The sequence below is a fragment of the Macrobrachium nipponense genome, chromosome 11 (genome assembly GCF_015104395.2).
Source record: "Macrobrachium nipponense isolate FS-2020 chromosome 11, ASM1510439v2, whole genome shotgun sequence".
In the NCBI taxonomy this organism is placed as follows: Eukaryota; Metazoa; Arthropoda; class Malacostraca; order Decapoda; family Palaemonidae; genus Macrobrachium; species Macrobrachium nipponense.
Window position 1 is genome coordinate 100552615 of NC_061087.1, and position 24477 is coordinate 100577091.

Genomic DNA, 24477 nt, shown 5'->3' on the forward strand with positions numbered 1-24477 from the left:
TGTCGAAGCATCCGAGACTGTCACGAGCTACGCTGTGGACTTTGTATCGGTTGTTCCAGATCAGTTATTACTTTGTCCTACTAGCGTGTTCCAGTACCCATAACTATCGACACCCACAATGGAGTGTCGGTGTCTTTATCCACTGCGGAGACGAAGAGATTTTGCCGCAGTGGGGTACGAGACCGCGAGACACTTCGTTGCAGTGGGATACGAGACCGCGAGACACTTCGCTGCAGTGGGATATGAGACCGCGAGACACTTTGTGCAGACGGATAGACCAGTATGGGTACTGGACATCACTTCAAAGAATATGTCGGACAGGAGGATGGATAGGTCATTGCGACCATATCCTTCTTTCCCTCCGGGACTGCCCACAGGTCCTTGGAACCTCATTTCCCTGGACCAGTGGTGGATGCTTGGATGATGTGTTTGCTTACCCAGCTCCTTGACAGGACAAGTTGCATCTCGTCCATGGTGTGCAGTTGTAGAGGTAAAAAGGATGTGAGAGTGACTGGCTCTCCCCCTTCCACGCCTCGTCTCTCCATTCCTTGTCCTTCAGGTTTAGGATAGGACTCGAACTCACACTGGCTGGTTGGATGATTGATGCGGTAAGCCTATACATAAGCATTTTTTTTATGTTTCTTATCAGAATCATAGAAGCAATCCCGCTCCCTCCTCTAGCAAGGGGAGGAAGGAGACTGACAATAATGCAAACCCTTCCCAGAACTTTGCATTAATGTCTCCGACGCCAATATTCTTCACAGCCCTTTTTCGGATGAGTCACGATCCCTCACTCATTTCGAAAAAGCCCAGAAGTCTGACTCTGGATCCCGCAGCTCCTATACTCCGATCAAGTTGTCAGATGGCCAGCAGTGGGCACTCCTCCTCTCCTCGCTCTTACGACCAGGAGGAGTAGCCTAGGTGCGCAGAACTCCAGTCAGTTCTAGAGGCTCACTCAGATTCCTCCCACCAATCAGTGAGTCTTCCTATTATTAAAGGACCAAAAGGTTTGTATTATGTATAGGAACAAATCACAATTTGTCAAAAATTGTATTTTTCCTAACTATACAAACCTGAGGTCCTTTAACAAATATGCCCACCTTATGCCACCCCTCAATCTGAACCTGGGCCGAAAGGCAAAGTGAAGTGTTTACATCCGGGCAGGCTGGGCAGGCTAGCCTGCCCCACAGTAGTTACTGCCTAACCACCTTGTTCAAGATTCAACAGCCGTAATTCCATCTAACGCCGAGAGCATATTCCTATTGTTAAGTTAAGTATATCTTAGTGTTACCAGACCACTGAGCTGATTAACAGCTCTCCTAGGGCTGGCCCGAAGGATTAGATATTTTTACGTGGCTAGGAACCAATTGGTTACCTAGCAACGGGACCTACAGCTTATTGTGGGATCCGAACCACACTATATCGAGAAATGAACTTCTATCACCAGAAATAAATTTCTCTTATTCCGCGTTGACCGAGCCGGGAATCGAACCTGGGACCACCGGATTGGCAGCCCAGCTCGAAAACCACTCGTCCAGCGTGGAACTATTCCTATTGTTAAAGGACCTCAGGTTTGTATAGTTAGGAAAAATACAATTTTCGACAAATTGTGATTTTGATATACTGTATGTATAAATCCTGGTAGAATATTTATGGTCATGAATTTGGTTCAAACTGAGAAAATCAGTTGCACTCATTTTTTTCAAACTGTTTTTGCTTGCACTGTTAATAGTTTTTTGTTCATATACGAAACAAACCTTCGGTCTTAACATTAGGATAAATACTCAGTGCCAGCTGGAAACTGGTAAAGTTTAAAATAATTGTGTACGCAAGGGACTATTGGCATCTGTGCTTGGTCACGAGACATGTGGAGCCACCCACATACCCCGCTTTAACTTTTGACCCCGTTAAGTTATTTTCTTACCTCATTTAAGAGAAGACGTGCTTTGCCTCTGTCCTTTTAAAGCTGGTTTAGTTTGCCCCCTGTTGTTTTGCTTTTGTTGTTTGGAATTCCCGGGCATGTGAACATGAAGCCATCTCATGCTTCGAGACTTCCTTGATATCACAAGAATCAGATAAACGACCGGATATTTTCTTGGGCGATTTCGACGTCGAGGAACTCATTGTGTTGTAAGTCATAGGTGCAGAAACTCTTAAGGTATGATTAATTCGTTATCTGTGCTTTGGAATACTATCACATATTCATATGGATTGCCTGTAAATCCAAAGCTTGGATGTATCAGGGTGTGCTTTGGGAAGTAACTATGGCTAATTGTGCTTCTTTCCCTGCTGGGAGAGGTGTGCATCGCCATCTTGTTTTCGTTCCACATATACTTAGGTAGGGATGATGCAGGTGTGCGGTCGGCGTTAGGCTTATCAGGAGAACCAACCCAAAAAGGACAGTTGGTTTGACGTATAACGTTGTGTTGCCATCCAGGGTCCCATGTGATGGATGTCCCTTTTATCCTGATATGCACTAAATGGCGGTCGGATGTGTCGCCATCTGTAAAGAAGCAGATAGTGCAACATGGCAGCCTTTAATGTCAGGTTGCTATGCCTACGAGAATATTATCAACAGCCTTGCACTTCTGGTAGGGTGCTGGCTTCGCATTCGAGATGCTCAGTGACATCATAAACATGGCGACCGCCATCGACGTCACTTCACAGGTGCGGCCTACACGGAGACATGCTAACATTTTTCACTTCGAGGGACAAGAGTACTTTACAACTATGCTTTCAGATTTGGAAATTTCATACATCAACCTTACCTTCATACCATTATTACATGCTAAGACTGCCGTCGTCCCCCCGACAGAAATTCAAATTTCGCGCCACTCGCTACAGGTAGGTCAGGTGATCTACCGGCCTGCCCCTGGGCGGCAGGACTAGGAACCATCCCCCGTTTTATATCATATTTTCTCTGTCGCCGGTGGTATCAACATTGTTGCTATTACCTCCTGACTTAGATTCATATTTCATCCTTTGATCATCGTTTCTCGGCTTTTTGGTGACGTATCTGGATCGTGTTTTGGCATTCGCTACTGTGGACTGTTTTTGGAATTGCTTTTTTTGGATTTTTCTCAGTATGTCTGATTCAAATGTGAGTGTGAGAATGTGTGTGAATGTAGGCTGCAGGGTGAGGATACCGAAAGCTTCGGTTGATCCTCACACTGTATGCCGTAAATGTAGGGGGTTTCAGTGTTCTGCTAATAATACTTGTAAGGAATGCGAGGGATTAAATGCAGAAGAGTGGAAGACTTTGACTTCTTATTTGAAGAAGTTAGAGAGGGATAGGGTTAGACGTCTGAAAGGTGTTGAGGTTCAAGGGCCTATTTGAGCCTTTTACTTGATAATTCTAATCCTACTGATTTAGATTCTCCCTATGTATCTCATTCTCAAAGTGTACTTTCGGAATCGGCCTCAGAAATCGCCAATCTGAAAGCTACGATTAGAGACATGAAGTCCAAGATGGCGGACTTGCAAGGTAAGGCTAGTGAAAGTGAGCATTACAGTGAAGTGAGTTCTCCCAGTGTGGTGGAGGGGGCGTTTGATCGTCCCTGCGACGCTCCCAGGCCTAGACCTCTTCCAAGCTCCCATGCCCAGAGGAGAAGGAAAGTCGAAAGCCTTAAGGAGGTCGTGGGGAATCCCCAACGGTCAGACGTCCCTTCAGCTAGCTCTGCTTCGTGGCAGGCTGCTCAAGGGCGCTATAGGAAAAGCGTCCTTCGTGAGTGTTTCTCGTCCTCTCCCTCTCCCTCACCTAAACGAGGGTGGAAGGAGTCGAACTTGTCGAGACCTCTGAAGCGTCATATGAAAGAACCCGAAATAGATTCGAGCCCAGAGCGTTTCTCAGATGACGCTCCTCTTCTATTAAGAAGGCGAAGTGGCGTCAGCGTCACCTGACGAGTACGCAGAAGTACCCTTTCCTACTTCTCCCCCGAGTGATGACGAAAGGCGTCATGCAGTGGACGTGGGAGAAGCGTCAAGGAGAATAATGGCAGTTCAAGAGCAACTGTCCTCTCTAGTGGGAGTTTTAGCGCCTCGTAGGAAGGACGTGGTGCTTCCAATCAAGAAGTCTCGTCCTCTCTCCCCTGCTAAACGAGAAGCGTCATGCAGACGTGAAACTTCTAAACATCTTACAGAAGCTTCGGGTTCGAGAGCGAGAACGGTTTGCTTTACGAAAGTTTCATAACGCCAGAGAGACGTAAGACGTCTTTTAGACATGAAGCGTCATTGAAAACTGTTGGTAGACGTGACGCTCCGACCAATATTTTGACGCCAAGTAGGACGCCTTTGGAGAGCGGAGCGTCTTCCAGGCGCGAGGCGTCATCAAGACGTCAGCAGCCAAGTAAGCGAGAGACGTCAGCCAGGACGCTTGGCGAACGGGAAGCGTCATCCAAGCGGGAAGCGTCTTCTAATTATCAAGAGAAGCCTGAGCTTGTGGCGCCTTCCAAGGCTATTAAAGCGGGAAAGAGGAAAGATTATCATTCCCTTAGCCCCTCTCCTATTAGGAGTTTGTCTCCTCCAGAAGAGGAACGTACGGAAAGGGGAGCGGAGACTCATTTAGATCCCGAGTTGGAAGAAAAACTCGGATTGATGAATATAGGGAGAGAACGGACTGTCGAACTATAAGGTTTGACTGCCTTGCTTCTTGAGGAGTATGGAGACGAGTTGACTCCTGCCGCTCCTCCTTACTCCGCGCTCTCTCTTTTCGAGTGCTTAAGACGAAAGAAGCCTTCGTCTTTTTCTCAAAAATGGAAGCCCACCATTTCTATGAAGAGGCCTTACAATCCTTAGACTCATGGATGAAGTCTAAGAAAGACTTAGTGAGAACAGGTCTTATGCATGCCTCCAGCGAGATTAGCTGGTAAAAAGAGGCATTTGGTATCAGACGGGAGAGAATATGGGTATTGCTCTCCCGTCTACGTCGGAAGCAGACTTTTCGACCTTAGTTGACGCTTCACGTCGACAAGGTCTCAATTCGGCACGAATTACGTGGGGAATTTCTGAACTGGACCATCTCCTCAAGGGACTCTTTCATGTATTGGAAGTTTTCAACTTCTTAGATTGGTCTTGGGGTGATGTCCAAGAAAGCCCATGATTCGGAAGGAATCGAACCGGAAGCCCTTTTGTGCATATTGTCTTGTATAGACAAAGCGTACGGGATGGCTCTTTTGAAATCTCCTCATTGTTTGGAGCAGGTCTTCTAAAGAAGAGGACTGTATATGGGGCCTTCTTAACCAAGGCAGTCTCACACGCTCAGAGGGCAGCGCTACTGTATTCGCCTTTGTCTGACTTTTGTTCCCTTCTCAGTTAGTGAAGGACATTGCTCATTCTTTAACTGAGAAGGCGACTCAGGATCTTCTGACGCAGTCAGCAAGGAAGAAGAAGCCTGCTTCTGCATCTGACAAGAAAGGACCTAGTACATCAGTTCAGCCCTTTCGAGGTGGTCCGACCTCCAGACCTCCCGCAAGAAGGAAGGCTCCGGAGAAGAGAGGTGGTCTGCCTTCGTCCCTTTAAAAAGGGAAATGAAGCTTCTCTCCTCCAAGCCCAGTAGGTGCCAGGCTCCTGGGATTTGTGGAGGCCTGGACACTGATAAACGGGGCAGACGCGTCTTCATGGCTATCATAAGGAAGGGATATCGTATCCCTTTCCTGAACACTCCTCCCCTAACGTCAATACCAAGGAACTATCACCAAGTACAAGGATCCTGTGCTGAGGGATACTCTTCGATCGATGGTAGAAAAAATGTGGACAAGAGAGCGATAGAATGTACTGGATCAAAACTCCCCGGGTTTTACAATCGCCTTTTTCTGGTTGCGAAAGCCTCGGGAGGCTGGAGACCAGTACTGGACGTCAGCTCTCTGAACAAATTTGTTCAGAAGGAGAAGTTCTCCATGGAGACTTCTGCTTCAGTCCTAGCGTCATTACGACAAGGAGATTGGATGGTGTCTCTAGATCTCCAGGACGCCTACTTCCACGTTCCGATTACCACCCTTCATCGAAGAACAGTACCTCCGTTTCATGACGGGGGGAAGGATCTTTCAGTTCAGAGCCTTGTGTTTCGGCCTGTCCACAGCTCCTCAGGTCTTCACAAGCCTGATGAAGAATGTGGCGAGGTTTCTTCACCTCAAAGGAGTAAATATCTCTCTGTATCTGGACAACTGGCTCATCAGGGCCAGATCAGAGAGACAGTGCTTGGAGGACCTAAAGTTAACTCTAGATTTGATCAAAGCGTTGGGATTGCTCGTGAACCTCGAGAAGTCTCAGCTGACCCCCAGACAGGACTAGTCTATCTGGGGATTCGGATGGATTCTCGGGTTTTCGAGTATTTCCTTCGCAAGAGAGAATCGCAAAAGGTTTGCGGATAGTCTCTCTCTTCTTAGGGAAGGAACATACGTCGGCGAGGGAATGGTTGAGCCTTCTAGGGACCCTTTCCTCGCTCGAACAGTTCTTCCCACTAGGAAGACTGCATTACGTCCGCTTCAATTCTTCCTCAAGAAGTCTTGGAGCTGGAAAACCGGACAGCTTTCGGACGTATTTCCCATTCCAGTGGAGATAAGATCGCACCTGGAATGGTGGTTGCCCCCTCTGGAAGAGAACAAAGGGATCTCTCTAAAAACACAGAACCCAGACCTAGTGTTGTACTCCGACGCGTCGGAGAAAGGTTGGGGAGCGACATTAGGCTCAGAAGAGTCAGGCACCTGGGAACCAGCGCAGGTGACTTGGCACATAAACTGCAAAGAGCTCTTCGCCGTGCATCTGGCTTTGAAGAGTCTAGAACCTCTGGTGTCAAACAAAGTAGTGCAAGTAAACGTGGACAACACCACCGCACTTGCCTACATTCGAAACAGTGAGGGACTCACTCCTCGTTCCTTTACGAACTGACTGAGAGACCTATTGCTTTGGACGTCTCACAGGAACATCTCCCTTCTGACAAGGTTCGTACAGGGAGTAAAGAATGTGAGGGCGGACAGACTCAGCAGGAGGAACCAGGTCCTTCATACAGAGTGGACCCTACACGAGGAAGTGTGTCTAGATCTCTGGTCGCTGTGGGGGACACCTCATGTGGATCTCTTCGCCACATTCATTTCCAAAAGGCTGCCAGTCTTTTGCTCGGTCGTGGAAGATCCAAGAGCACTTATGGTAGAGCGCCTTCCTGTTAAATTGGTCTCGAGTAGACGTATATGCTTTTCCCCCATTCAAAATCCTGGGATTAGTAATGAAAAAGTTTGTGGCGTCAAAGGAGACGAGGATGACGTTAATAGCCCCCTTTTGGCCGACCCAAGATTGGTTCACGGAGGTGGTAGGTGGATCGTAGACTTTCCAAGATCCCTACCAAGAAGGACGGATCTTCTCAGACAACCACATTCAAGAGGTACATAAAACCTCCCCGCTCTCGCTCTGACTGCCTTTCGACTATCGAAAGACTTGTCAGAGCGAGAGGCTTTTCTCGCGAAGAGTGGCAGCGCGATCGCGAGAGCACGCAGAACCTCCACTACGAAAGTATACCAATCGAAGTGGGAGGTTTTTAGAAGGTGGTGTAGATCCAAGAAGTTGTCCTCCTCCACTACCTCTATAGCGGAAATTGCTGATTTCCTGCTATTCCTGAGAGAAAAATCTCATCTAGCTGTATCCACAATAAAGGGATACAGAAGTATGCTCTCTGCTGTCTTCAGGAATAGAGGATAGATCTGGCAGATAATAAAGATCTCCACGATCTCATAAGGTCATTTGAGACTTCAAAGTCGAAGGAACCGGTACCTCCGAACTGGAACCTAGACGTAGTCCTCAAGTTTCTTTCATCTGAAAGATTCGAACCTCCTCATCTGGCCATCGTTTAGAGACATCACCAGAAAATGCCTATTCCTATTATCTTTAGCTACGGCAAAGAGAATTAGTGAATTACATGCTCTGCAGGATAAAGTAGGATTCAAGGGAGACTCAGCTATTTGCTCGTTTAAGACCCTTGTTTTTAGCTAAAAAACGAGAATTCCCACGAATCCCTGGCCTAAGTCATTCGAAGTCAAAGGCATATCAAGTCTCGTAGGCAGAGAAGCAGAGAGGTCTCTATGCCCTGTAAGAGCTCTGAAGTTCTACCTTCAGAGAAAGCATCAGATGGGAGGCTCTAGACAAGGTCTTTGGTGCGCGGTAAAAGACCCCACAAGACTGATGTCCAAGAATGCGCTGGCATTCTTGTGAGAAACGTCATTACAGACGCTCATAAGGTCTGTCCTGACGAACAGTTACAACTGTTGAGAGTTAAAGCTCATGAAGTGAGAGCTGTAGCGACGTCTCTCTCGTTTCATAAGAATATGTCGCTTAAAACATCATAGATACGACATTTTGGAGATGCAACTCAGTATTTGCATCTCATTACTTGAAAGACGTTCGTGTGACATATGAGAAGTGTTTTTCTCTAGGTCCTTTCGTATCGGCGGATACGATTCTGGGTACGGGAGCCGACACCAATCCTTAAATGTATATACTTTTCTTCTTTTTGGATATGGTCTGGAGTCTCTTCGAACAATGGAGGACTTGGTTTAGCACGGGCGGCCGTCTATGTTGTTCAGTAAGAGAATCTTGTCATATCTAATTAGATGAGTATAATTTTTTTTTGAAATTATGTATGTGTGCGTAGTGGTTTTGAGTTACGGTTGTTGTGACGAGTTCGGGGATAACTCGGAACAATCCTTAGTTCTAACATATGGTTAGGATCAGGTGGTCGGGATTGGTTGTGTGCTCCTTCATAAGGTGTATTGTCATATAAGTGGATCAGCACCCATTGACAAAGTCCTTTTAGGCTCTGCCGAGTAAGCGGATAAGACCCCATCGGCAGACCCACAAGAACTCTTGGCCATAGATCATATATCTCGCTAAAGTTTCTTGAGGTGATGCAGACTACTGGGCAAACACCCACGAAGTCTACCACCTATCAGGTAGGAACCAAGGTTTTATTTATACCTACAACATATGTTGTTTACCTGTCTATTCCATATAGTAGCTGTCTCTTACCCTCCACCGAAGGGTGCCAATCAGCTATGTATATATCTGACAGGTAAGTTGATTGTATGAAAATGATATTGTTATGATACAATAAAGTTTCATACATACTTACCTGGCAGATATATACAATTAAAGGCCCACCCAGCCTCCCCGCAGGAGACAGGTGGAAGAGAGAAAATATGATAGAAAACGGGGATGGTTCCTAGTCCTGCCGCCCAGGGCAGGCCGGTAGATCACCTGACCTACCTGTAGCGAGTGGCGCGAAATTTGAATTTCTGTCGGGGACGACGGAGTCTTAGCTATGTATATATCTGCCAGGTAAGTATGTATGAAACTTTATTGTATCATAACAATATCATTTTTTAATGCACATTGTTTTTGAGAGACATTACAAGCGTTAGGAGATATAACAGTCATATAATGGAAAAGAGACAAGTCTTTCCTCTGTATCCTTCCGCTTAGGCGTCAACAAGCTTAGGTGACTGGCTTTGACGCCCGTGCATTCTCCTGCCCATCCTGGAAGAATAGGGACTTCGTAGCTGATCCTCAAGCCAAGTGGAGAAGTTTGTTCTCCATCTTCAAGCCAGGATTGTTACAACCCTATTATATGAAGGCACAAGTAGTTGTAATTGTCGAACAAGTGAATGATGGAAGTTTAGTCTAGTGTAGCTGTGAAGAGTTGGAGAAGGCTAGAATCAGGAACTTCGTGACTGATCTTTGTGCCAAGAGGAGAAGAATAATTTCTTCTTCATCTTCGAGCCAGGACTATCACATCCTTGTAAAGTAGAAATGCCACAGCAGGTTGGGTCTCTTGATCTTGGCTGCAAGAGTACCATCAACAGCCTCACGCTTCCATCAAGGGTGATGACTTCATAGCCAAAAACCGCTTGCAAAATGGCGGTAGTCATGACATCACAGCCTACTGCTGCCAACCTTTCGTCGTCTTCGGTGGCATCATTGTATTACGCTTTCATTTCGGGAGCACACACTTATGGAGAAATATGAATTTTCTCATAGAATAAGCGGCTGTGCCGTTGTGTGCTCCAGTTATGTTTGAAATAAGAAAGCTTGAGCAGTACTTTAGCTCAGTCAACTTTAGACGGTTGCCATTTAGGTTGTCAGCAGTCCAATGGTAGACTACGCTGTGATAACCATGTAGAGCTGTAGAGCTATTATGGCCTTAGATCCATGACGCCACGATGACGTCACAGCCTACTGCTTCTCAATCTACTTCACTGCCTCTGGAACCAAATACGCTTTCTGACTCATTGGTACACACAGTAATGAAGAAATTACAAGATCTAGAGGTGAAAATTGCTAAGAAAGAAAAAGAAAAGGCGTGATTCGTTGTCGTCTTCGTCTTCTTCCTCTAGCTGGTGTCATCGCTAAGTTCAATGACGTCACTGTGTGTACCAGTCCAGCGTTGGAGGATACGGGATTTCGTGACTGATCCTCGGGACAAGAGGAGAGGAGTTCATTCTTCTTCATCTTCGAGCCAGGACTGTCACATCTCAATCAACAAGAAAGTCAAGAAGTCAGTGGCTGCTAAGCTCAAAGCAAGCGGACGAAGTCGTTTGCAAGAGTCCGAACAAGCGAAAGCGTTGACAGTCACTGGGCTAAATTCGTAGCCTATTCCAGCCAGTCCGAGTCTACTGCTACTATCTTAGTTAATCTGAGTAGTAGTTCTTAGCTTAGACCGTCCGAACTAACGGGTTTGGGTATGCATGTGCTGGCTTGGACTAGCTAATGGTTGCGGTTTAGATTTGGAACCTGCATTTACTATCTTAGATTAGTCTGTGTGGTACAATTCTTAGTTAGCTTAGCCTAACTCATAGGTTGGATGGTTCCAACATACATGTCAACTTAGCCTTACGTTGGGTTGATGACTTAGCATGGTCTGGCTGCTTGAACATGCCTTTACTATCTTAGCTTGGGCGAATTAGTAAGGTTATAAGTATAGCCGAGCATAGACTAGTGTCTAGGCTACTCATTTAAAACACTTTTACCACCTCAGCCTAGAAGGTTGTGGTTGTAGCCTAGCATGTATAGCCCAAAATTTTCTTGAACGACTACCCTAACCTAAGTCATTTAAATTCTAGATTAAGCTTGTCTATACTACCCTAGCCTAGTTAAGAGTAGATCTCTGATGGACTTAACCTACCCTAAGTGATGGAGGAGTTAGCCTAGCCTAATTGGAAGAGTTTAACATAGCCTAACCTAACCAAGCCAGGGTCAACCTGGTCTTGCCAACTTAAAATAAGTTAGTCAATTCTTAATTGACTATACCTACTTAGACTAGTCCAAGTGGTTTTTGGCTAGATTAACGTAGAAGCTGCAAATGGGTCTCTTCCATCCTGGTCTAGTTTCTATATTGAAGTCATGAAACTAACATGAGGGTTCGAGCTTCAGTTGGCTGAAGCAAGGAATTAGAACCTCATCATATCTGGATGGGGAAGGTAGGAAGTTTCCCATTCTTCAAGGGTGAGGTGGGGTGAAGTGACGTTGGGTACGATTCTGGGCTAGGTTACTCGAGAATAGCACCATGGTGGTTTCTGGCAATATAGGATTTCCCTTTGGAAGGTAGCATATTGAACATATGCCCGTATATTGTAACAGATCACCACATAAGGTGTTTCGTGGTTGAGAAGTAACATTACTTGTGGAATTAACAGATTAATTCTTTGGACAGGAGGATAATTAGAATGTGTCTGAATAGAATACATTATCATAGGACATGCTCCTGGGGTTTTCCTATGATATTGTCCATATAATTGGAAAAGTTAAGTGTATCTTAGTTTTTACAAAAACACTGAGCTGATTAATAGCTCTCCTAGGGCTGGCCTGAAGGATTGGATATTTTTAACGTAGCTAGGAACCAATTGGTCACCTAGCAACAGGACCTGAACCTTATTTTGGGATCCGAACCGCACTATATTGATAAATTAATTTCTATCACCAGAAATAAGTTTCTCTGATTCCGCGTTGGCCGAGCTGGGAGTTGGACCTCGGACCACCGATTTGGCAGATGTGTGCACAAACCACTCGTCCAGAGAGGAACTCGTATAATGGAAAAACCATGTAAGAGCTGTCTCGGGTTTCACCCTTCGAGGAACCTGAGGATTCCATTTGCGATACTGGGAACAACCTGGGGGTTATGCAAATCCTAGGTTCTACCTGTTCCTCCATGTCCCGAATGGAAGAATGGGTTCCAGTAATTAAGGAGGACCCAAGATGAGTGACAGATAAAGTTTATCATAGCACAATCATCGCTACCAGGTTCGTGTGGGGAATAGGCACCACCGATAGGTAGAATCAATATCTCAAGGTCTGGAGGTTGCCCAGTATCCCTTTTCGAACTAATAGTTTTAAGATTTTGGGTGTAGAGTGTCACCTCGGATGTAACACGACCCTAAAGGTCTTCGGCTCACATATACAGAATGACTCTTTGGCCGTGACTGCTTGTATAGAGGAGGTTTCGGTCCATTAAAGGCATTCAGTCAGTAGACAATGATCTGGTTGGAGAGGTTGTCAGAACAGAGGGAAGTCTCTCTCTAATTACATGTATGGTGATATACATTGGACTGGTGATTGGGCATGTGAATATCACTTCACACTGAGTAATCTTCAGATGAATCAGGAGCAATGAACTGGATGGGACACGTAAGAACTCCAATCTGATAAGTGAAAACATACTCTATATCAGAGTAGACTTGATAGATTACCACCAGGCACATACATCAGTCACGTTACAGGAAACTGACCGTGGATGGTGGTCTTCCTCTGACCTTGGTAGAGTGGGATACTCAATAACCAGGTTTTTGACATAGACTCAAAAATAGTTAGGAACATCAGTTCCAATTTGCCCCAGAATCCGGAATAATGAGTCAATGCAGCACAGGTCATGATGACAGATACATTTCTTAGTCATGCTCAGTACGGTGTGAGTATCTGTGAGAGACCATCAGGAGGGCCGTCTTTAACGTGTCAAATTACTTTGTGGTTATAGAAAGAACTATGTCACCTAGAACATAAAGGTGGTAGACGTAAAGGAACAGGTCAAACAGAGGCAATCGGTCAAGCCTACTCCTTGTTGTCAAGTTGTACCAATGAGGTTATACAGAAGAGAAGGTCATCAGAGGAATACAGGCCTTCTGGCAATTAAGAACATATCTGTTAAAATGATCATGACGGTTGGTCTGTGATTGTATCTAAGCTCAAAATTGAGCATTGTTAAGGTGAATGTCTGTTCATTGAAATTTGAGAGTGGGGTCATTGTTATGAAAAACCACTTTCAATTTCCTGTATATAAATAAGGTTGCCCAGAGGTCCTTGGACACAATTTCCTTGGGTCCTTTGGTGGCTGCTCAACAAATGGTGTAACTCATCCAGTACCCCTGGCTGGTCAGTTGGTATCTTGTCTAAGATGATGGTATGAATGTGAAATGGAGGAGTTAACTGGCCTCTTTCCTTTTCAAATTTCTGTCTCCTTCTTTACTTTGGGCAGTAAGAAGAGAGTACCATCATAAGCTGGAACGGACAAGGTACAGGTGAGTGAAGTAGCCATACTGTTAGGGTTAGTATCAGTAAGATACCTATCAGTAGCAGGACATTCCTCTCTTTAGCAAGGGGGAGAGGAAGGATAACAAACCTACATGAGTGGATGAATTGGTTTGTTAGAAGAACAGATCTCATCTTCCTCAAACGCAATGAACTATGACATTGTGTAGAACCCAGAAGTCTGACTCTATGATATTCATATGTTTCTTAGATTCTGAAATACGGTCAGTTGTTTCGTTGAATTCTGGTATTCAGAAAACTGATCAAAGGTGGCAAACTCCCAGTTGGTTAATAGTATTTACCTCCCACCAAGAGTAAGTCTATCCTAATGTTAAGACCGAAGGTTTGTTTCGTATATGAACAAATGACAAATTTTTAACCAATTTGTATTTTTCATAACTTATAAACCTGAGGTCTTAACATACAAAGGCCCACCTCTAACCACCCCTCTATCAACTAACCTGGGTTGGAAGAATAACTAACTGGGTCACGAGTTAAAGCGGGGTATGTTGGTGGCTCCACATGTCTCGTGACCAAGCACAGATGCCAATAGTCCCTTACGTACACAATTATTTTAAACTTTACCAGTTTCCAGCTGGCGCTGAGTATTTATCCTAATGTTAAGACCTCAGGGTTGTAAGTTATGAAAAATACAAATTGTTTAAAGATTTGTCATTTTATAATGCCATTTACATTGTCCTAATCAGATATTTGTTCACATTATTCAATCAATGAGAAGGCAAACTTTATTAAACTTGTTTTACTACCCAGTACCCACCACAGACTGTTGCTTTTATTCTGACAGACTTCCAAGTTGAGCTGCTTTTCAGTAGTATTGTATTTTATGTTGCTCTATCTAATTTCGCTCTTTATATTCTTTGCATATAGGCTGAACTGGGAAGAAGAACTTGACTTGCAGTGCATTGCCGTCTTCTTAGGTGCATGGTTAGGTGCACTGCCAATTCCTCTTGACTGGGACACTCCTTGGCAGGTGGGTAACTTTTGTTGGGAGGACACCAAACTATGGTGAATACTATCTATAATATTTAATTGTGTTCATATATATATATATAAACACCAAGAACTGTATGGAGAATAAACAAAAGAATTTCTGGACACTTGAGTGACAGTGCAGTCATCTCAAACAAACTTCGAACCGAACCCCATTATGTGATGAAATATGCAGTTGAACTTTTTCTGCGATTCCCGGCCTGAATGGTCTGTATTTCCTCATTCTATCGTACACTTTGCATTGTTGACAGTCTGGCAGTAGTGTCTCATCTGTTGTCTAGAGTATCCAGTGTGTGAAAAGTCAGCATTTGCTCCAGGCATATCTTTTTCAGTTGTAAAGAAGACTGAGATTGTTTTGTTATGGTGGTGAGCTTGGAAGTCTGTGAGAACCATAGCAAAAGAGATGGGCATCGCCAAAAGTACTGTCTCCACATGGTGCAACTGTGCCAAAAGGGGCGATTTAGAAACTGCATTGCAGTGGAAAAAGAAGACCAAGAATGACGACTGAAAGGACTGACAACATAATGAAAAGGATTGTTATGAAACACCCATCAATGCCAGCAAAAATGTTTGAAGTCTGAAAATCCCACTTTACTTGGTAATGTATCGGAAAGAACTGTACAACATCGTTTGTAGAAAGACTTTGGTCTTCTGTCTCATGTTGCAGTAAAGAAGACTCTCCTTTTTAAGGGTATGAAAATGAAGCGAAGGAAATTTTGCAGAGAATATTTGCATAGGACTGGAAAAGACTGGGAAAGATTGTATTTAGCAATGAATCCTTGTTCTACATCAGCCATAGTGCTGGCAAGAAGTTAAGGAGGCCCATGGATCAAATCGCTGTGCATCAAGATACAAAGTCAAAACAGTAAAACATCCAGGGTAGTACATGATTGCGTGGAGGCAGTGGTGATTTATATTTTCTTCCATCAAGTACAACAATGGATGGAGAGCAGTATGTTATGCTTTAGAGAATAAATTTGTCCCCTATAAAGATCTGTTAGGGATGCAAGTGTTTATGCAAGATGGAGCCCCGTGCCACTGATCAAATAGTGCTAAAAAGTGTTTGAGAAACACAATATTCAGAAGTTGAATTTTCCTAGTAATTCACCAGACCTTAAATCTAATAGAAAACTGCTGGGCCTAAATGAAATAACGACTGAATGCCATGGGAGAAGAGAAAACATCCTTGCCCATGTTGAAGGATGCAATCAGCAAGTTATGGTCTGAAGAAATAGATTCACCATATTTTAAAGATTTAACTCATTCTATGCCAAACCGATTAAGAGAGTTACTTAAAAATATTGGAGCGATGTCAAAATATTGAATGAATGGTAAGAAACAAAAACTTTGTCTATTATTTTCTGTTTTTATAACATTGTTCTGATTTTTTTCATTCAAAGGAGGTGTCGAGATTTTTTCTTTTTTGCAGTGACGATTGCTAAAGATGTTGAAATTAGCCTCTTATTAGTATTACATTGTAAAGAAACAGTACAGAGGCTTGGATATCTTCATACTGTCTGAAAGACAGAACACATCTGGACTTTTGGAGGTGAGCTTTTTCCAAGAAGAAGGTAAAGAGTGAACTTATCTCCCCAGGTGGTTTGTAACTTGTGGAGACCTGCATCAGGAGTTTACAATATATGTTTGTTGTACAAGGCCAATCTTCCATGGTTGATGTAGGAGCAAGTTATTATAAGGGGTGCCTGTTTGTCTTCTGTCACCAAGCCTACTGCTATTGCAGTCAGTTAGCCAAAGAATGGGAATCTAACAACCACGTGAAAACGTCAGTGGTATGGATGTAGAGAAAACATCTCTTCCATGTTAAACAGGCATTTTAGACAAGTTTATGATGCTAGCATATTTCAGGAACCAATAGGATACAGTGCCAAGGATCCTATATCTAAAAACCTGCAGTATCCTTTACAGGGTAGCATTGGACACTTAAGGTTAGTTTTAAGATTTTTTGCAGAAAGGATTTTCGTGGGCGAAGCATGAGTGAGGATGAACCAGGAATTTCATCGAAAGTTATATAATTAGGTTTTCATGTATGTATCTTGAAACAACTTGGGGTTGTTTACTAGACCTCTTTGGAGCTTTACTAAATTAAGCTGATTGCTACCCTACAGCTCCCTGTTTAGTAGGTGTTCAAATTGAGAAAGCAGACCTCAAAGTGAGCCATGGAAGAACATGGAACACTGTCCACTCCTCTCTTTTACCATATGAGTTATCTACTAACCAAAGTATTGTTATCCTTATTATTACTATAATAATGTTCATTGCACTGTCCCTTACTAGATGATATCATCTCTTTTCAGAAAGTTCTTTTCTTCAATTCCCTTCTTGCCCAAAGCAATGGTTTGTTACATTTATGTACACACAATTGTTGTTTTGTAAACATAAATCATTGCCTTATGTTGAAGTTCCCACTCCTGCCTCACTAATGAGGTACAAACTCAATGATCTGAGGTCAGAGCTTCATATGATGTAAGAGGATTTTTGAGTTGATTACCACATCTGATGTTTGAATCTCTCACCTTCAGTGGTAACAAGGTCTATTTTTCAAATTATGATTGCCAATTTTAGACTTACATGGAATGATAAATAATGAGTAATCAATTTTATTAATGAAATACAAATTAATTAAAGAAATATGTTAGCCCTTAAACGCCGAAGTGGTATTTTAAAAATCATCTCCCGTATGCTGGCAGCGTTCGCAAGTGAGCGCCGAAGCGGAAATTTTTTTTTTTTTTTCAAAAAATCACAGCACGCTTAGTTTTCAAGATTAAGAGTTCAATTTTGGCTCCTTTTTGTCATTGTCTGAAGTTTAGTATGCAACCATCAGAAATGAAAAAATATATCATCATCATATATAAATATTGGGATATATGACAGCGCGGAAAAAAAATTTCATATATAATTGTATACAAATCACGCTGTGAGCAAAATGGTTAAAGCTAATGAGTTCATTCTTTTCCGTTGTATTGTACACTAAATTGCGATCGTTTTGGTATATAACACATTGTAAAACGATCAAGACAACACAGCGAAAATATTATCACAAAATGATGCATGAATTCGTAATGCGTGGGCGTAAAAAAAAAGCGGTTTTCAAAAATTCACCATAAATCAAAATATTGTGCTAGGGACTTCCCGTTTGTTGCAAAATTTTGTAGCTTACAATTGCAGTTTTCGACCATTTCGGTCGAGTTAAAGTTGACCGAAGGACAAATTTTTTCTATATCGTTATTTATATGAAAATATTTCAAAACTGATAAGAGCTACAACCATGGGTTGTTTTTTTGTTGTATTCTACATGAAATTGCGCACATTTTCATATATAAAACTTTATGTAACGGCTAATTTAAAATGGTGCAAATATTACGACAATCGGATGAAAAAATTAATGATTTCTTTTTTAAAGTTACCGCGCGGACGTAAGGAAAAAGTTTATTTCATAAATTCACCATAAATCGAAATATTGTGCTAGAGACTTCCAGTTTGTTGCAAAATAAAGGTAAATTATTGAATATTACTAGAATGTAATAGTTTTAGCTTACAATTGCGTTTTTTTACCATTTCGGTAGAGTCAAAGTTGACCGAAGGTTGAAATTTTGGCACTTATCGTTATTTATATGAAAATGTTTCAAAACTCATAAAAGTTACAACCATGGGTTGGTTATTTTTGTATTCTACATGAAATTGTGCACATTTTCATATATAAAACTTTATGTAACAGCTAATTTAAAATGGTGCAAACATTATGACAATCGGACGGAAAAATTTATGATTTTTTTTTTTTTCGGAAGAGTTACCACGCGGACGTAAGGAAAAATTTTTATTTTCATAAATTCACCATAAATCGAAATATTGCGCTAGAGACTTCCAATTTGTTGCAAAATAAAGGTAAATGGTTGAATATTACTAGAATATAAGAGTTTTAGCTTACAATTGCATTTTTCTACCATTTCGGTCGAGTCAAAGTTGACCAAAGGTTGATATTTTGGCACTTATTGTTATTTATATGAAAATATTTCAAAACTGATAAAAGCTACAACCATGAGTTGTTTTTTGTTGTATTCTACATGAAATTGTGCACATTTTCATATATGTATATAACTTTATGTAACGGCTAATTTAAAATGGTGCAAACATTACGACAATCGGACGAAAATGTTTTTTATTTTTTTCGGAAGAGTTACCGTGCTGACGTAAGGAAAAGGTTTTTTTCATAAATTCACCATAAATCAAATATTATGCTAGAGACTTCCAATTTGTTGCAAAATAAAAGTAAATGATTGAATATTACTAGAATATAAGAGTTTTAGCTTACAAATGCGTTTTTCGACCATTTCAGTAGTCAGAGTTGACCGAAGGTTGAAATTTTGGCACTTATCGCTATTTATATGAAAATATTTCAAAACTGTTAAAAGCTACAACCATGAGTTGTTTTTTGTTGTATTCTACATGAAATCATGAAATTGCGCACATTTTCATATATAATGCTCCATGTAACGGCTAATATAAAATGGTGCAAAAATGATGTCAGTGACGAAATAATTTCTGAGGTGTGTCGCTGATGCTTTTTAGTGTGAGAAGAAAGAAATTCGCCCTTGCACGCCTGGGTAGCAATTGTAAACAAAACAACGCCTTGATCCGTGAGCTCCCAGCATCCCCCAAGGCGCGTGATTCAAAAGTTTTCGCCTAGTAGGCCTATAACTATTTTTTCGCGAATTATTATTTTTTTTTTTTTCGGCGACGTCCCATGCGTCGGTTTGGCACCCAACAGACAATTTTTGTCAACGTTTAATACGTCCAATCGGCATTAAAGGTTTAATTAGTTTTAATTATTTAAAGAAATTTTGCTTAATTGTAATTAAAGAAATATTAGTTAATTTCAACATTTACTAGTGATAAGTCTATTTACTGTACACAGAGGCTTCCCCTCTAACTCTCCAATTTATGATCTGCAGACGTAGTATAGAAATGAAAACATTTGTCCTGAGGAACTGACTTTCCATTGCACATGATACGTTGCACAATGATTGCTAGAGGTGGCACAAAATTTTTGCATTGGTATTCAGATGTTGAGCGTAAGGTAGTAGACTTGCATCTGTGAAATTATTAAAAGAGTTCTTTGAATATGAAACCCTTTTTATCCTCTGTTAGCATGTAACAAGTGTCTTCATCATTCTGGTTATTTTACTTATTGAATTATTGTTAATAACTGACAAGTTTTATGTAAAGTAGTTTTTGAAAGCTTTGTGAATACCATCATACAGTGTTCTGCTTTTGTTCCTAGCTTAATTTTACAATACTGGCAAAGTATAATGACTCACATGAGATGTCCCCCGCTAGAAGAGCGTAACCCAAAATTTGGCCGTATTTAGTTAGTGCTAGATACAGGCACCAGAGGGCACTACAGTATTAATCACATGGTGGAAGTTTTCAGGGAGAAAGTGCCTCTGTGTTGGTGCTATGAAGGCTTGAAATCATGTATTCTAACCTGTTTCAAACTATAGGGTTAGATCTTTGTGTGGGGACCCAGAAGGGCATATGATTGAGCTGGTGGGAGAGCTTGCTCGGTACACAACCGCACGGCAGCCAATCCAATCACATTTACTCAAAACTTGTATTTCTGGGTTACGCCCTTCTGGCAGGGGAATCAATTTTGTACAATCACATGCAAGTTCTCATCACATAACTTTAAACCACATTTACTCAAAACTTGTATGTCTGGGTTATGCCCTTGTGTCAGGGAACGCCTTATATAAACATAATAGGAAGCAGGGGATGGGTAACAAATCATGAAAATGGTTTGCTGCATGAACAAGCAGAAATTGTGGGACAGTAACATTGCATTTTAATTAATAATGTATCTACTTGTTATTCTAACATATCTTTACAATATTTGGGTACCAGATGCATCTCTTTTGGATACCTGAGATTGTCATTTGTGATGATTGTTGTGCCAATGCAAAATAAAACATTTATTAGCAGCCTTAATTAAACTTTTTGCCTTTAGAAGCAGTCTTGTAATTTCTACGTGTTGCAAGATTTTACCTCTGCAAGCTTGATTGTATTGAAGGTTTGCATTCCAGATGTACATAGCATTTTCAACATTTATTGTTTGGTTAAAATATTAATTCACTCATTTCTATTCAATCAGGTTTGGCCACTGACCTGTTGTATTGGTGCCATCCTTGGAGAATTGGTTACTTCAGTTTACCTACTGACAGGACTCTTTATCAGTGACTCTGGCAGGCGGAAGAACAAGGCCACTTGAGTAGCAAGATTTACTTAAAAATTGTATGTACTGTACATATAATTTCTTGTTATATCTTGTTGTCTAATGAACAGTGTAAGTAAAGATTGTCAGGAACTCAAGAGACTTTATGATTCTTGTTTTAATCAGTGGTTCAGTGAAAAGTTCTTGCAGGGCCAGACAGATGATGATACATGCGAACCTCTGTATAAGCAATATCAACAGTGTGTTAAAAAAGCTATAAAGAAACTGAATATTGACATACCTCACATACCAGAGCCTGAAGGAGAACCAAAACCTCAGCAGTAAGGTTGTTTTTAAGACCTGGCATCAGGTCTTACGTGCTCATAAACTTCAGCTGAAAATAGATGCATTGGTGCCTTTAAAGAGCTTTCCAGGTACTAGGTTTTATACATCTTTGTCAGTTTTATTTGTCTTTCGCATAGCCATTTTGCTTGGCGCTCGTTGCTCAAAATGTTTTCTGTAGGAAAGAAGATGTCCCATCTGTACCGTCAGTATGAACTCAACACTGCTATATACATGTTAGAACCAGCAGAGAAGCTTGCAATGCATACTTTCTTTCTCACTATCTTTGGTCTCATTACTTATTCCTCGTATGTTTATTTGCCTCATTACACAAAGACAATGTTGGCTTTCTTTGGTGTGTTGGATATGGATGAATAGTGTTTATAACTGTACCTCGAATTTTTAAATTGTTAATGTTTGCATAGTTTTTATGAGTTCATATCTAGGTTTTTGTAGATGCATGTCACTGTGCTTCATTCTCATTATTTAAAGACTATAAACTATCATTTCACGCCTCAGTAGTTTTTATTGCAAATTATTTTTTTTATATGTATATGTAGTTGTCATTTAGTTTACATTCCTTTGTATTTTTTCTAAAGATGGCATCAAAGAAAAACAGGAAGACAGTAGAGTTGAAACTGAACAAGAAGAAAGTAAGTGGATCAAAGAAGCAGAGGACAGTTGTGAAAACCACCTTGGATAATCCATTTTCTGTAAAGTTGCCAGTCATTGAGGAAGAGTCAGAGAAGGAAATTAAGTTGCAGTTGGAACAGTGTTGTTCTAACCTCAGCTTACCCATCTTTTCTCCTGCTTGGAAGGAGATTTACAATTTGAAAGGTAAGGAACGGACTCAGTACTGTCGTAAGTTCAAGAAAGATGCACTCGAGAAATTGCTCGGCAGTCCTGACTCAGCCGAAAGATACAAAGTTGTACAGGAAGGGCGTTCCCACCTCATTTTTGGCTATAATTCTGTCATGAGAGCATTAGAACAAAATAGACTAGCTGGGATCCTCTTGAAGAAAGATATCACTCCAACTTTCTTAGGTGAAATGTTCACTCTTGGTTGCCAGAGTAGAAATATCCCACTTGTGCCTCTGAGTGGGTTGGATGATACACTGAAAAGGGAAGATACACTTGGTGTTAAGCACAGAATTATGGTTGTCGGACTGACGTTGTCTGTACAAGAATCATCTAGCCGGTTCTTTCCACTATACTGTTGTATGCAGAAGACACTTCAAGACATAGGTGAGACTCGCTTGAAACTGGGTCATCTTCCAGATGAGGTTGTTAGTGAGAAGGCTATGGGAACACATCCTGACAAATTGATAATTAATGAGAATTCTAGAGTGAACAAGGCAAAAACTCCAATACCCATTGAGGTTTCTGCAGGTTTTACTGACGTGATTGATATCAGAGAAAATGGTGTGAAGTTCATTGCACAAGAGGGAATTGCTCCTAAAAATAAGCTAACGCCAGAGGAGATAAAGTCTTATCACCTGAAGCGATCGAATAATAGTAAACGTATTTTCATTCCGGGGACCAAAAAGGCTGAAAATTTAGACTTAAAGGAAGATATAATTTGTTTTTCACCTTCAGATGTAAGAATGCCTCTAATCAACAATGGAAATATGGCTATAATAAGACCAACTAAAGAACCGAAGGAAAAAAGTGAAAGCATAGAAGAAAAACCAGTAGGTTTCACTTTCAACTTCAGTGTTAACAGAGTCAGTGATGAAGATGCAGATGTCACAGAAGGTGTTTCCACGATGGATATAGTTCACTTTGAGCCTTCAGTAGCAAGGTCTTCTCCAACCAGAAATGAAAGAGCAAGTTATGAAACCAGTGCTCTTACTCAGGAAAGTGTAGACCAAGAGAGCATGAAGAAGAGGAAAGCAGAGGACATGAGTTTTGAATTTTTCTTCGACACAGAAGGCAATCGTGAGAGTTTCAGCGAAGAGAGTGCTTTCATTCCGGAGAGTAATTCGTCTAGTCAGCCAAAAAGAGTCAGAGAAAGCAGTGAGAAGAAAGAAACTGATTTTAAACCTGGATTTTTTATTGATACTGGTGGTGAAGGAGACACAAATAATCCAGAAGAAATTGGAAGAAGAAATGAAATAGTGACAAATGAGGAAATTGAGGCAAGCAGCAAAAAGGTAAAGGAAAAGAAGAAAAGTACCATTATGTTCCCATATACGCCTGCCCAGATCAGGAGGGTGAAAAATAATCCTGACCGTAAAAGCAACAAGAAAAAACAGTAAGGGACCACAGATTATTTTCTATATGAGCAATAGGATGTGATTGTCAGTTAACCTGATTTTTCAAGGGTAATAATTGTTCTATGGATTGCTTTTTTCTTTTGGCTAATCATGGATAATCATATTCTAAGAAACTATTAAATAAAAAAAAATTTGAAATTGTATGAAAAAGTTTCGTGTCCATTTTACCAGGACTGTACAATTATAAGCATGGATTTAACTCTATATATTATGCCTGTAATGTGATTTTAATTACGTTAAGCTATTTTCATCAATGCTCCTTTTGATTGCAAGCTTTTTTTCAATTCTCTTTTATAGTCATTTGTTATCAATTGAAGTATGTACTACACTGTAATCTTGATCATTGTATTGTTCACTATGCATTTTCATTAGTGAAATTTTACTATTAAATTCACAAATTAGATACTTGTATTAATTTTCCCCTAACTCTTTAGCCTTTTCAACTATGTACAGTGGTACCTCGTTTGTCGAACGTTTCATATTTCGAACTTTCTGTTTTTCGAACAAAATTTTCGAAAAAATTTTTGTATCATTTGTTGAACAAATGCTCGTACTTCGAGCTGACTGGTTATCTAGTTTATACTTGTATTTGAAGGCCTACTTGGTCTTACAAGTTAAATGTATTAATTTTTTTTTTCATTTACAATAGTATATAGTTTAATGATAATATTCAACAAAATACAAAAAATATAAAGCATTTAATACAAAGTTTAGCTTTCAATATAACGTTTAGCATACAAGATGTAAAAGATCTTACATAACTCTGGTGACGTCACGCCCAGCTAACTTGAGACTGAATGAGGGAGCATTGATATGTTGTTGAGCGCCTCAGTGGCGTGGTTGGTTTGGTGTTTGCTTCTCACCTCGGTGGTCGCGGGTTTGATTCCCGGCCATTTCATTGAGGAGTGAGAGATGTGTATTTTTGGTGATAGAAGTTCACTCTCGACATGGTTCAGAAGTCACGTAAAGCTGTTGGTCCCGTTGCTGAATAACCACTGGTTCCATGCAACGTAAAAACACCATACAAACAAACAAACATTGATATGTTGAAGAGAGAGTTAA

The 24477-nt window shown here is 41.2% G+C and overlaps 2 protein-coding genes across 2 annotated transcripts in view; both read left to right on the top strand.

Annotated features, from left to right (window-relative positions):
• Positions 1-20875, top strand: part of LOC135209592 (phosphatidylinositol-glycan biosynthesis class F protein-like) — a 102645-nt gene extending 81770 nt beyond the window's left edge. Inside the window, exons 4-5 of the mRNA XM_064242280.1 lie at positions 14449-14551; positions 20738-20875. Coding sequence (XP_064098350.1) covers positions 14449-14551; positions 20738-20854 — 220 coding nt within the window. The 3' untranslated portion in view covers positions 20855-20875. The remainder of the gene's footprint in view (positions 1-14448; positions 14552-20737) is intronic.
• Positions 20738-23816, top strand: LOC135207974 (uncharacterized). Its single transcript, XM_064240014.1, has 2 exons — positions 20738-20877; positions 21739-23816. The coding sequence occupies exon 2, from the start codon at positions 21739-21741 to the stop codon at positions 23395-23397; it is 1659 nt and encodes a 552-aa protein (XP_064096084.1). The 5' UTR covers positions 20738-20877; the 3' UTR covers positions 23398-23816.
• Positions 23817-24477: the final 661 nt, after the last annotated feature.

Excerpts from the sequence above, each read along its gene's own strand:
- LOC135207974 (XM_064240014.1), top strand. The coding sequence starts at position 21,739 with ATGGCATCAAAGAAAAACAGGAAGACAGTAGAGTTGAAACTGAACAAG.